This window comes from Orcinus orca, chromosome X (genome assembly GCF_937001465.1).
Source record: "Orcinus orca chromosome X, mOrcOrc1.1, whole genome shotgun sequence".
Lineage (NCBI taxonomy): Eukaryota > Metazoa > Chordata > Mammalia > Artiodactyla > Delphinidae > Orcinus > Orcinus orca.
In genome coordinates, this window is record NC_064580.1 from 20,638,611 (window position 1) to 20,652,053 (window position 13,443).

Below are 13,443 nucleotides of genomic sequence, written 5' to 3' on the forward strand. Positions count from 1 at the left end.
GGCCTAAAGTCATATAATACTTTACATTTATAAATAGAAGTCTTACACTTTTGATGGTCTACCCCAAAGATGAAACAGCTTTCCACGTCCTAAATTATAATTTCTCAAAAAGAAATGTAAGGTAAGGTAAGGTAAAGTAAGGTAAGGTAAGGAAAAAAAAAGAAAAGAAAAGAAAAGAATATCTTGGCCCATAATTCAACTATACTTCAATAAAAAATAAATTTTTAAAAAAAGGAAATCTTGGCCCAAAACAAGGTGTTTTCTTGGAGGTGGTTGTATTTATTTATTGATCATTCTCACAGGTTATCACCCATCTGTGATATGTAGCAAGAAAACCACTCTCTGAGAAAGACTCAACTTCTATGACAACTGTGGAACCCAGATGTTATCAAACTTTAGATAATTCAAGCTAGAGCAAGCACATCTAGAGAGTCATCTCAAATTACACTTTCATGTAGTGAGGACCTGAAGTTTTAGAGTGTTTCTCTAGCTCCAGATCAACAAAATTACATCTCTCCTCACCTAGTAATTTCACTTCTAGGAATCTACCTAAGGAAACAATCAGAAACCTGGGCTAAAATTTGGGTAAAAAGATGTTTGTCAAAGTATTAGGGACTTCCCTGGTGGTGCAGTGGTTAAGAATCCACCTGTCAACGCAGGGGACACGGGTTCAATCCCTGGACTGGGAAGATCCCACATGCTGTGGAGCAACTAAGTCCGTGCGCCACAACTACTGAGCCCACGAGCCATAACTATCAAAGCCCGTGTGCCTAGAGCCTGTGCTCCACAATAACAGAAGCCACCGCAATGAGAAGCCCACGCACCACAACAAAGAGTAGCCCCCGCTTGCCACAAGTAGAGAAAGCCCGCACGCAGCAACGAAGACCCAACACAGCCAAAAATAAATAAATAAATAAATTTATTAACAAAACAAAGTATTATTTATCATTGGGAAAAAGCCCTGCATCTTCAACAACAGAATAGTAAAATAAATTTCACAATGGAACTCTAAGGAACCATTATATATTTTTTTTAATTTAAATATACCCAGTGACACGGGGAAATACTCCATACTATTAATAGTAATAATGCTAACAATTATGCCAGGTGCTATGCTGGGTATTTTTTTTTTGCCACACTGTGAGGCTTGTGGGATCTTAGTTCCCCAACCAGGGATTGAACCCAGGCCCTCAGCAGTGAGAGCGCAGAGTCCTAACCACTGGACCACTAGGGAATTCCCACTGGGTACTTTATATGTATTACTTCATTTAATACTCACAACAATTAACCATATGAAGGGTACTATTATTATTTACTAATTACAGATTTAGAAATGGTGACTTAACAAGGTTAAGTATTGACACAATCACACAGATGGGGAGTATCTAAGTCCAAAGCTGTAGTAGATAAGAAGCCACTACACTATGCTGCAGGATAGACATTATAGATACATGATACCAATTTTTTGTTATTACATACGCACAACGCACTCAGGTGATTTTTAAATTTTTTTTTTCTCGGTACGCGGGCCTCTCACTGTCGTGGCGTCTCCCGTTGTGGAGCACAGGCTCCGGACGCGCAGGCTCAGCAGCCATGGCTCACGGGCCCAGCCGCTCCGCGGCATGTGGGATCTTCCCGGACTGGGGCACGAACCCGTGTCCCACGCATCGGCAGGCGGACTCCCAACCACTGCGCCACCAGGGAAGCCCCTAAAATATTTTTAAATGAGTATTGCAAAGCACAGACCAGTCGGAATGGACACTACAACCAATCAGAATGGAAGCCAGGTGTAAACAACCTAAATGGCCGTCTGATTTCGGTTAGCCTTTGTTGTGTAACAAAGAACCCTAAATTTTAGTGGCTTAAAACAACAATTCTATTCACTCATGATGCTGTGGGTTGATAACATGGACTGGGATCAGTGAGGGGGTTCTTCTGCTGGTCTTGCCTAAGGTCACTTGTGTGGCTGCAATCATTTGACAGCTCAATTGGGACTGAATGGTCCAAGGTGGCATCGCTTACGCATCTGGCCTCACTTACGCATCTCCTCATGAGGTCTTTCATCCTCAAGGAAGCTAGCTCAAGCTTCTTCATATGGCAGCAGCAATGTTCCAAGAGGGTGTGAACAGAAGCTTTAAGATCTCTTGAGGTCTTGCTTAGGAGTTGTACATCACCACTTTTACTGTATTCTATTGGTCAAGGCAAGTCACAAGGCCAGTCCAAATTCAAGGAGTGGGGACCTCTTATTTATTTGTGTGTTTGTTTATTCATTTATTTATTTATCTATTTATTCATTTATCTATTTGTTTTTTGGCTGCGTTGGGTCTTCCTTGCTGCGTGCGGGCTTACTCTAGTTGCGGCAAGCGGGGCCTACTCTTCATTGCAGTGTGCGGGCTTCTCATTGTGGTGGCTTCTCTTGTTGCCGAGCACAGGCTCCAGGTGCCTGAGCTTCAGTAGTTGTGGCACACGGGCTCAGTAGTTATGGCTCAAGGGCTCTAGAGCGCAGGCTCAGTAGTTGTGGTGCACAGGCTTAGTTGCTCCATGGCATGTGGGATCTTCCCGGACCAGGGCTCGAACCCGTGTCCCCTGCACTGGCAGGCAGATTCTTAACCACTGCACCACCAGCGAAGTCCTAGATTCTACCTCTTGATGGGAGGAGCTGCAATGAATTTGTGGTTATTTTAATCCACTACACTGTATATACCAACTGAATATCAGTGCTTTATGTATATGTACATAGAAAAAAAGACTGGAAGGAAATCAACCTACTAATAGGGATTATTTTTATTAACTTTTTGTATTTCTTTTTTTATATATAAATTTATCTATTTATTTATTTTTGGCTGTGTTGGGTCTTTGTTGCTGTACATGGGCTTTCTGTAGTTGCAGTGAGTGGGGGCCACTCTTCGTTGCAGTGTGCAGGCTTCTCACTGTCGTGGCTTCTCTTGCTGCGGAGCACGGGCTCTAGGCGTGCAGCCTTCAGTAGTTGTGGCATGTGGGCTCAGTAGTTGTGGCTCACGGGCTCTAGAGCTCAGGCTCAGTAGTTGTGGCACACGGGCTTAGTTGCTCCGCAGCATGTGATATCTTCCCGGGCCAGGGCTCGAACCCGTGTCCCCTGCATTGGCAGGCGGATTCTTAACCACTGCGCCACCAGGGAAGCCCCCTTTTTGTATTTCTGCACTTATATTTTCTTAATCAATATGCATTATTTTTATAAACAGAAAAAAAAAAAACTATGACACCTTCCATAATAGTTTAATAGGGCAAGTTGGACAGTTTCACTTTGGCAGGGAAATCAACAGAATTCCTTCTTTCCTAGCTCTACCACTTCCTGGCTGTTGCAATTTTGTAGCCCTCTGAGCCTCTGGTTTTCTCTGTTGCAAACATTGAGCTAACATTAGCTATTTCACAAGACAGTTGATATTAAACAAGTCAATGAATGTAAAACACCCACGATGTCCCTTGTCTGTTTCCTTTCCTCCTACTCTCCCCCTACTCAGACCTCTTCAGTTATAGGAATTATATTTCTCACAAAGATTAAATTCTGTTGTAGTAAACTACAAACATATCTGCAAAGTAAACTGTATGCCCTGAGGGCTCGTTTCAAAACTTAGTCCTCCTTTATAACCCCCAAGTACCTAGCATAAGAGTCAATAAATAGTTATTGATTTTGTTGACTCATTAGCCAAATAAAAGTTTTCCAAATGCTAGCGAGTTAACCCCTTTTTATGCAGTTTTAAATTTAAATTCCAGTATCAACAGGGGGTAATGTTGGTCCTCCATGGCATCTATCTATTCCTGACAATATAAAACCTAACTTGATTCATAAAGAAAATTCACATTTCTTAGGGTTCTAAGCTTTTACATGTGCAAAAAACGCAATCACAATGAGCTTTTTTTAGCTGCCTGTTTTTCAGAATGGGCTCTCCTTGTCATAATGACAAAGTGAAGCATAAGAGCATGAAACTTAAACTGGAAAAACAGAATAAATAGAAAAAAATTATAGTGTGTTTTAATGAAACAATCATTATTCTAAAAACCTAAGCAGCCCACATTGAAAATGACCTTGTTTTTGCTTCAAGGAGGCAGCTATTATTAGTGCTTAGTCACCTAGTTCTTACTTAACTGTTAGCGGTAACTCGGTAACAAGCTCTCCTGAGTCCTCCCACAAAACAGAACAAAGCAGAGGCAGGAAGGGCCTATGTATGGTCATCTGTGTGCAGTGGTGTCAGGAAAGACACTACCTGAAGTGGCTTTAGGCAGACAAGAATCAATGCTATTTTTAAAGATCTTTGAGAAACACATTTCATAAATTCTCCCAATGACTCACTACGTATGATATCCCCAGAGGGTGGGAAGGGTAACAGAGGAGCTACTTTTGCTTTCTTTTCTACATACAGGATATTGCGAGCAAAGCAGAGAATCACTTGTTGAATGTCGGGGGAGTCATTTGGTGATAATCCACCCTATAGACTGAAAACACAGCAGGCTCCTTTTATGCTTTCTCTTTGACTCATTCCAGAACCCAGGCAGGGCAGCCAAAGCAGGGCCCTCAGAGGACCTGTCTGGAAAGGTGGTTTGTAAAAAGCCAAAAAAAAAAAAAAAAAAACCAGAAAAACCCTCTATCTGCAAGAGGCTTGAGTACTTGTCCCATTGGGTATAATCCAGGAAGAGCTATACTCTAATCCAACTGTTCTCAAACATTTTACTCTCAGGACATTTAAAAATAATTGAAAAATCCAAAAAGCTTGCCTTCAAAAATTCTAGAATACATGAGAACACACAAGCACACATTCCTTTAGTCACCAGAGCAATGATGTCATCACACATCTGTAAACTTGTAATTGGTTCGAAATAAAAAGTTTTAAAGGGGATAGGAGAGAAGCACAGGGAATGAGCAAGGAGGGAATATAACAATTTTCAACAGCAATGCAAGCCAGAAGATAGTCAGATATCATCAATATGCTGAACGAAAAAGAACTTCCAACCTCAAACTCGCTAACAGTGAAATAAATCCTTCAAGAACTTTAAGATGAATTTAAAGACATATTTAGACAAGCAAAACAAAAATTTTACAAGAGCAGACCTTCACTAAATGGAAGTATGAAGGAGTGTACCTCAGGCAGAAGGAAAGTGTTTCCACAAGGAAGGTCAGAAATTTAAGAAAAAATAAGGGGAAAAGTAAGAAAGAAAATATTCTGTTAACTCTAAAAATTACCAGCAGAGGGGGGAAAAATCATTGAGAAATCGAAGTAGCTTACCTTAGGAAATTCTAGAAAACACAATACAAGCACACATTCCTTTAGTCATGAGAGCGATGACGTCATCACACATCAGTTCTCTGGAAAATTTCAGCGAGAGTTAAGAAAGGGAAACGAAATCCTACCATTACTATGAAACTAGTTTTGAAAGGATCTTCGGACCCACAGGGCCCCTCAGACCACCCTATGAGAGCCACTGCTCTAATCCCCTTATCCCCCCATCGCCCAAAGCCAGGTCTCTCCAAGGAAGAAACAGCAAAGTCACTGGGCCAGGGCCAAAAGGGGAACCCCTCTCTTCCTTTTTGCGAAGGTTACTAGGGCACGCTTAGGCTCCGAGGTCGGGCTTTCGGGAAGGCTCCGCCAGGCGCCGCTAGAGGGCGCCGCTAGAGAGCCGCACCTGGCGCCTCACCGCCCGCGCCCCCGCCCGCGCGGGCCGGGTTCACACGGGCGGCCGGAAGAGAGGGCGGTGCCCGGAAGAGGGGGGGGCGGTCGCGGCCTCATTGGACGAGGCGCCGCGGCCTCATTGGACGAGGCGCCTCATTGGACAAGGTGCCTCCGCCTCACGTCCCGGGGCGGGGCTTCTTCGCGCTAAAAAGCGGAGCCGGGCGGCCGAAACGAGTGGTTGCTGCCTCAGTTAGTTGGTGTTCGTGTTTCGTTCGCCGAGGTTTCGTCGGGTCATGGTGCCATCCTGACTGGGAAGAGGACGCTCCCGGGAGACGAATGAGGAACCACCTCCTCTTACTGTTCAAGTACAGGGGCTTGGTCCGCAAAGGGAAGAAAAGCAAAAGAAGAAAATGGCTAAATTCGTGATCCGCCCGGCCACCGCCGCCGACTGCAGTGACATTCTGCGGCTGATCAAGGTAGCGGGAGGCATGGGCTCTTCCTGCGGCGGGCGGTGGGGTCCTGGTCCCCGGTAGGTCCCCCTCTCTCCGCCTGCCTCCCCCAGCCCCGGCCCGGCCGCGCCGCTCCGGGCGAGACTCAGGGTATGAATCCCCGCCCAGCCCACCCCATTCCCCCGAGCTGGCCGGGCCGGAGTCTCACTTAATTTTCTGCTTCTCTTCTTTTCTCTTGTGTACATCAACCCAGGAATTGGCTAAATACGAATACATGGAAGAGCAAGTAATATTAACTGAAAAAGGTAACGCATCAGTGGCGGGGCGGGGGACGAGCGTCCGGTGCCTGCCACCTTCATCGAGGCCAACACTGTCCCTGCTGCCTCTTCTTGCAGATCTGCTAGAAGATGGTTTTGGAGAGCACCCCTTCTACCACTGCCTGGTCGCAGAAGTGCCCAAGGAGCACATGACTCCAGAAGGTAATCGCCCTCTCCTTCCAGAAGCCGGAGAGACCGAGTGTTCTGGAAGACGTAGTGGCTGCTCTGTAGAAGCACTGACAACACAGGCTGAAGTTACTTACTGAGAAGTTGGCCAGAAATACTAGCCAGCCAGTGTTCAAACTACTGAGAAAAAAATAATAGATTGCTGCACTTAATAATAGGGCGGGTTAGAAGAGCTGTTTAAGTATCAGTGCTGTGGAGACCCGGAAAAGTTAGGTATAAAGTCGTTTGTTGTAATTCAGTTTCATAAATGGTTCTTGTTTGACCCTAACGTAACCGTTTTTGTATTTGTGTTAAATTACATTTTTTTCTTTAATTTGTCCCAATCTTCAGGTTACAGTCTCTAGCTTCGCCATGTACATGGCCCTTCCGTGTACATGGATGGGCGGGGAGGTAACTAAAAGATCCTTTACACAATAAAGTAGATGATCATGATAAATGAGGTAAGGCCCTATTATCACACACTTAAAACACGGTAGATCAGAAGCTCCATTGTACTCACTTCCTGTTTGCAAAGGACTATAAAATGGCTAGAAAGTTTAATTTGAAACCTTTGCCTCCAATTGGAATTACAGACACCCATAAAGAAGGAGTCAGATGCTTTTTTCCTTTTTTTCTTTGTTTTTTCTTTGTCGTTGTTTTTTCCTTTCTGGTCCTTGGGCAGAAGACGGAGCTAAAGAGGGAAGTTGTTGGGCAGGGGCGGTGGGGGGTGCTTAAGGTTTTTTCTGAGGTCATTTCCTCATACTAGAAAAAATGAGCAGAAAACATAAGGGATGAGGTACTTTCCAGAGGTATGTGGATGTTACATCACACCTGGGTACCTCTACTTCTTCCGGCTTAAACATTGGGGAGAGCAAATGGAAAATGTGTGAATTGGAAGGCAAGTTCTGAAATTAAACGTTGCTCTTTTGGCCTGATGTCCTGACCTTAAGGAAGCAGAGTTTATAAACTACAAATACTTAACTATTCTGAACTGCCGTGTAAACCTGACTTATTCCCAAGTCAAGATACCAGTATATCAGTAGGATGTGAATAATGTGTGTGTTTAGTTTTAAGACCATAGCACTTTCGTTCTGGCAAGTAATGAAAGCATTCTCACTTCCTGAGTGTGAGATCCAGCAGATTGCAGAGTGGCCAGTCCACAGTTTTAGCCTGGTTTCAGCTAGCTCTAATGTGTGCTTTTTGCAAATACATGTTCTAAGAACAGTGAGATCATCCAACAGTGGCCTGGATTGCACTAGCATAAAAGTCAGGAGACAGTCTGGCCCACTGGCTACTTATTTCTGTAATACATGCATGTATGTTATTTAAAAACTTATGATAGACTTCTGATTTTGCAGCTACAACTTTGACGGATTGTTTTTCATCCATAACTCATGTGATACTCTTATTACAGGACACAGCATTGTTGGTTTTGCCATGTACTATTTTACCTATGACCCATGGATTGGCAAACTGTTGTATCTTGAGGACTTCTTCGTGATGAGTGATTATAGAGGTATGATTGAGTTCAGGGGGGCTGCTCTAAAGAGAAATCAGGGCTTGAAGTCCTTAAAATGACCTTTTAAATGGTACTTCTCTTTCTTTTTTAGGCTTTGGCATAGGATCAGAAATTCTGAAGAATCTAAGCCAGGTATGTCTTGGTGTTTGGTTTCCAAATTTGTAAGGGTTACTGGATTATTTTAACACCTGAATCAAAATTGGGTCTTGGAAAGCAGGTGAAATGTCACTGAGTTTGTGTTTTCCTCTCCTGCGTAACAGGTTGCGATGAAGTGTCGCTGCAGCAGCATGCACTTCTTGGTAGCAGAGTGGAATGAACCATCTATCAACTTCTACAAAAGAAGAGGTGCTTCTGATCTGTCCAGCGAAGAGGGATGGAGACTCTTCAAGATCGACAAGGAGTACTTGCTAAAAATGGCAGCAGAGGAGTGAGGAGTGCTGGTGTAGACAATGACAGCTTCCATTCTATTTTAGAATAAATTCTCAACTTACCTTGCTTTCTATCTTATTTGTAGTGAAATGATAGAATGAGCACCCATTCCAAAGCTTTATTACCAGTGGCGTTGTTGCATGTTTGAAGTAAGGTCTGTTTAAGATGGCAATCCTTGTATGCACGTTGGAGTCAGACTTCTGTTGACATCTTTAATGAACAGCAAGGTGGTATGATAATGTCTATGAAAAAAACTCCACTCTTGTGAGTCATTTCAATGTGTACAATGTACACACTGGTACTTAGAGTTTCTGTTTTGATTCTTTTTTAATAAACTACCCTTTGATTTAATTGTTTGGTGTAAGCATTTTTACTGATCCTTTATTTCTTAGACATTTTTCTTGCTGTTGAGTGCAAAGTAAAAATGCCCAAGAAACATGATAACTTGACAGTTTTTTAAAAAGTTTTTTCTTGTTTTTTTGGGGTTTTTTTTTTTGTGTTTTTTTTTTGTTTTTTGCGGTACACGGGCCTCTCACTGTTGTGGCCTCTCCCGTTGCAGAGCACAGGCTCCGGACGCGCAGGCTCAGCAGCCATGGCTCATGGGCCTAGCCGCTCCGCGGCATGTGGGTCTTCCCGGACCGGGGCACGAACCCATGTCCCCTGCATCGGCAGGTGGACTCTCAACCACTGCGCCACCAGGGAAGCCCCTAAAAAGAGTTTTTAACCCAGTTTAAAGTGTCTTATGGTCAGAAGCTGTGTTGTGCTGGTATTCCCAATGTCTAGAAAGAAGCCAGTTGAATCCCAAAGTTTTATATGTAGCAACATATAAAAATATGACTTTATATTGATGACACTACACTTAATCCAACAGAATTTTCAAGAGCTTAGAAACTAAGGCCCACAATGAAAAAGCCTATTTGTTACACCAGTAAAAGAGGTGGAAATGGGTTCTGAAATACTGGAAATTGGGGGAAAAAACATCTTGCCCACAACAACCTCATCCCACACACAAATACTATTCTGAAGGGAAAGTAGATCACTTTGCTAGTTAGGCAGGAACAAAAATTCCACATTTTTAAAGGAATTTTGTAAACTAAAAGGCTGGAGTTGGACACAGGTACCAGTCAGGGTAATTAGCATCCTATTTGGAGGGCAAGTTTCTGATAACTGTGTTAACACATGGGTTTCTAAGCGGAGAAACAATAGGAGGGCTTAAAACTGCTGGGGGTTGGGGGAGAAGTAAATAGAAGCTTTCTCCAGGACTGAAAATGAAACTCACAGAGGGCTGAGGAGGAGACAGTTTTAGATAGGTGAACTCCTTTTATTACTCATGACACTGACCTAAATTCCTAAACCCACTAATTCCCACAGTAATGAAAGTGGTAGTTAATAACCACTGTACTGATTTCCAAGATTAATGTTTTCCAAAAGAAATCGTCAGATAACTGAGAAGCAGTACTCTGTGTCTTCTTACTGTGTTCTCCAGGAAAGAAACACGGGACTCCTCACTCAAAGGGCGATTTGTCCTGCATCCCTTGGTTTCAGTGTCTTTTGTGGCTTCCTAAATTAGAAGGCAGCCATATAAACAAGCAGGATCCTGTACTGTGTTTAACAGGAGCGCTTTGGGATTTATAGGTAGCTCAGAGAGCATGTCATGAAAATAGACTTAGAGTCCGTTCTCAACCAGGGTCCTGCTAGACTGGCGAGTAACTATAGGAGAGAAACGCTGGCAAGCATAAAAAGGGTTAACTAAACACAAGGAGCTTTGTGGGGAAAGAAGACATTTTGAAAATTGTGTTTTGGAAAGTGGGCCTCCTTGAGGAAAACAACTACATGCTGACTGTGGTTAAATATGTGAATAAATTAGATTAACCAAGTGAGTTACAATGTAACTCTTTGTTTTCTCATACTTAGAGCTTAGCCCTAAAGGCCCAGTGTTGTCACCATGAAAGCTTTTAGGAAGTTTTTGTATCCACTTTAAAAAAGTCCCTTGAGTTTAAAATTTAGAAGCTGAAACACCACAGCATCAGCCTACTGAATGTTCAACGCTGTTACAAAGACACCTCTTTAAAAACTGAACTATAAAAACAAATCCATAAAGCTTGAAATCACCAGGCAAGTAAGAAAACACAATCCGGGGAAATTATATGAAAGGAAATAATAAACAATGATAAACCTGGAAAAGGGGGGCAGGGGGAGTCCAGGTAAGCAACACCTCTGTAAAGATAACTTTGAAATTACTATTTTACTAAAATATTATGCCTGACATAATCATTTGGGAAGAACAGTCTTTCAGGCCTAAGAACTTGCCAATTATTACATAAGAATATTTTGGGGTTTTCTCTGTATAGTTAAAAAAAATAACTTATTTGCTAAGTTTATTAGCTCCCTTAAAGAATAATAAAATCAAAATTTTTGATAGTATTAAAACAGGAAGTAGCTGGCTTTGTCCACACATAGGCTTACGAGACATCCTGCCACCAATCTGATTACAGGGTCAACAGTAGAGGCACCTTCTGTCACGCTCCAAACCAGAGCCCAAGGTCATCAACTGCTTAGATTCCACTGGGCAGCCTTTCTAGGGAAAGAAAGTAGAGTCTTTTTCATAGAAATGCACAAGCAACAATTCAGAAGAAATCTAATGATTTATTAATGTCTTAACACCCACTCTACCCAGTCCCGCTTTACCCAGCAGGGCCTAGAATGATGGCACTTATCTGTGCTCCTTGAGGCGAGTGGCTGCTCAGAGTCTGCAGGTGGCCACGTCCGCTCCCAGGATTCTGTTTGCGAGACCGGCCTCATCTTCGTCTCCTTGCTTCATCATTTCTTCATGTGGATTGTCATCTCAGGGTGACTCTGTGCTTTATTCTCATCCCTTTTCTTTGTGCTGCCGGTCTGGGCTTCAAGCTAGTCAGCTGTCACCCACAGCCCAGACTGACAGGCCCACACCCTTATTGAGTCCATCCCACCCCCACCCCTACCATCATTGCCTTTTATGCCTCATCTATCAAAGGCCGCCAAATACCCTTCCTTGCAAAGTTCTCCCAGCGCCCTCTTCCCCCAACACCTTTCCTTCTTGTGGCTTGCATCTGCCCAGCAAATGTTTTAGTAGCTTCCAGGTGGTTGTCAACATAATAGTTAATGAGAGCTAACGTTTAGTAAGTACTCACCAGGAACCAGGCATTGTGTTTAGCACTTTGTATAGTTATTACATCATCTAATTCTCACAAACATCGTGTGAGCTAGATGCTACTATTTGTTTCTTTTTATAATGAGAAACTAACCCTCAGAGCCGTTAAGTTGCCCAAGGCCACACAACTAGGCCTGGGAATCAAACTCCAAACAAAATTTCTCAAACCCCTGGGGGTTCACTGCCATCTTCTCAGAGGACCTCATATTCTCCATAAGAATGACTGAATTAGGTGTTTCTTTTGGATTATACTCTAAAGAAGAGTAAGTACAGTTGTCCCTCAGTATCCGAGGGGGATTCTGGAATTTTTTTTTTCCGAATATTTTCCATCCACTGTTACTTGAATCCGCAGATATGGAACTCACAGATCAGGCAGGGCCAACTGTATAAGCATTTTCTAGATTATTGAAATCAGTAGTTCTTAGTACGGGCTGCACATTAGAATCACCTAGAAAGATTTTAAGAAATACTAACGCCCCACCCGGAGAGAATCTTTAATTATATCTTAATGTCCATTCCAAAGTGAAGGCTGGATTGATCGCCACTGATGTAGATAATTACCTTTTAACCGAATCCTAGTCACAACCGTGAGGACAACCATTTCAGTCTGTGTTTATGCTGCTCACCTTGGCACCACATCATTAACAAGCAAAGAACAAGTGAAATCACATCACGCTGCATGAGGGAGAACCTCCTGGAGAGTTTTTAGAGAAAAATGGTGGGAGAATTGTGTCAACCAACTGCTTACAGTGCTGAAACCGGAAACAGCCATCAGTACCACGCTCCTTTGCAAGGAGCAACTTCATTTCAGCAAAACATCTTCCCTCACATTAAATCAGTGTTGCCCATTTGAATTTTATTCATTTGGTAGTTTTGTCTGTATTTGACTTGTAAATGTATATGGTTTCACAGTTGTATAGGAGCTACGAACATCAAACGTTCACATCTAGTTGTATGTCTACAGTAAGTAAATATAATAAGAATAATTTCAATCACCACTATGAGAAGTCTTTCCTTTAAAAGGAGTCTGTGTAGGGCTTCCCTAGTGGCGCAGTGGTTGAGAGTCCGCCTGCCGATGCAGGGGACACGGGTTCGTGCCCCGGTCTGGGAAGATCCCACATGCTGTGGAGCGGCTGGGCCCATGAGCCATGGCCGCTAAGCCTGCACGTCCGGAGCCTGTGCTCCGCAACAGGAGAGGCCACAACAGTGAGAGGCCCGCGTACCGCAAAAAAAAAAAAAAAAAGGAGTCTGTGTTACCAGAGTTTGAGAAACACTGCTGTGACCATAATGCAATACTGCCTGCTTCTGATTGGTTAGAAAAAGGCCAACGGCATCAGAGGTAAGACTTTACCAATTAAGCCCCAATTTGGACAGATTTAATCTTGATATTTCAGCAAGAATATTTCATAGATATGTTTTTTTTCCACCAAGAGGCATATAATGTTTGTTTGTCTCTTTTTGTGATGCAGCCGATGATGTCAATACCTAGGTGCACTGATTCATTAGGAGTTTCAAACTGTGATATTCTATCATTCCTTCTTCATTTCTTAGCTAAAATACTTCTATAAAGAGAACCTTCTCCTATATTGTGTTTCGTTACCATGAAGTACAGTTCACCCAGCAAAGGCAGGATACATGCTTGATTCTTTTAATTTACTAGGTTTCAAAAGAATGAACTGGCTTCCCCAGCATCTTCCAATTCGGTTCCCCCCCCCCAAGTATCTTTATT

The 13,443-nt window shown here is 43.0% G+C and overlaps 2 protein-coding genes across 3 annotated transcripts in view; one reads left to right on the forward strand and one right to left on the reverse strand.

The window, feature by feature from the left end:
* Window positions 1-5,582, reverse strand: part of ACOT9 (acyl-CoA thioesterase 9) — an 82,336-nt gene extending 76,754 nt beyond the window's left edge. For both annotated transcript variants that reach the window (XM_049705181.1, XM_049705180.1), the window contains exon 1: window positions 5,262-5,582. The gene's annotated coding sequence lies outside the window, so the exon portion shown is untranslated. The remainder of the gene's footprint in view (window positions 1-5,261) is intronic.
* A 253-nt stretch (window positions 5,583-5,835) lies between these two features.
* On the forward strand, window positions 5,836-8,875 carry SAT1 (spermidine/spermine N1-acetyltransferase 1). The gene is made up of 6 exons (XM_004283080.2): window positions 5,836-6,121; window positions 6,348-6,399; window positions 6,490-6,573; window positions 7,991-8,092; window positions 8,187-8,227; window positions 8,356-8,875. Exons 1-6 carry the CDS (start codon window positions 6,056-6,058, stop codon window positions 8,524-8,526), a joined length of 516 nt encoding a protein of 171 aa, XP_004283128.1. The 5' UTR covers window positions 5,836-6,055; the 3' UTR covers window positions 8,527-8,875.
* The last annotated feature ends 4,568 nt before the right edge of the window (window positions 8,876-13,443 follow it).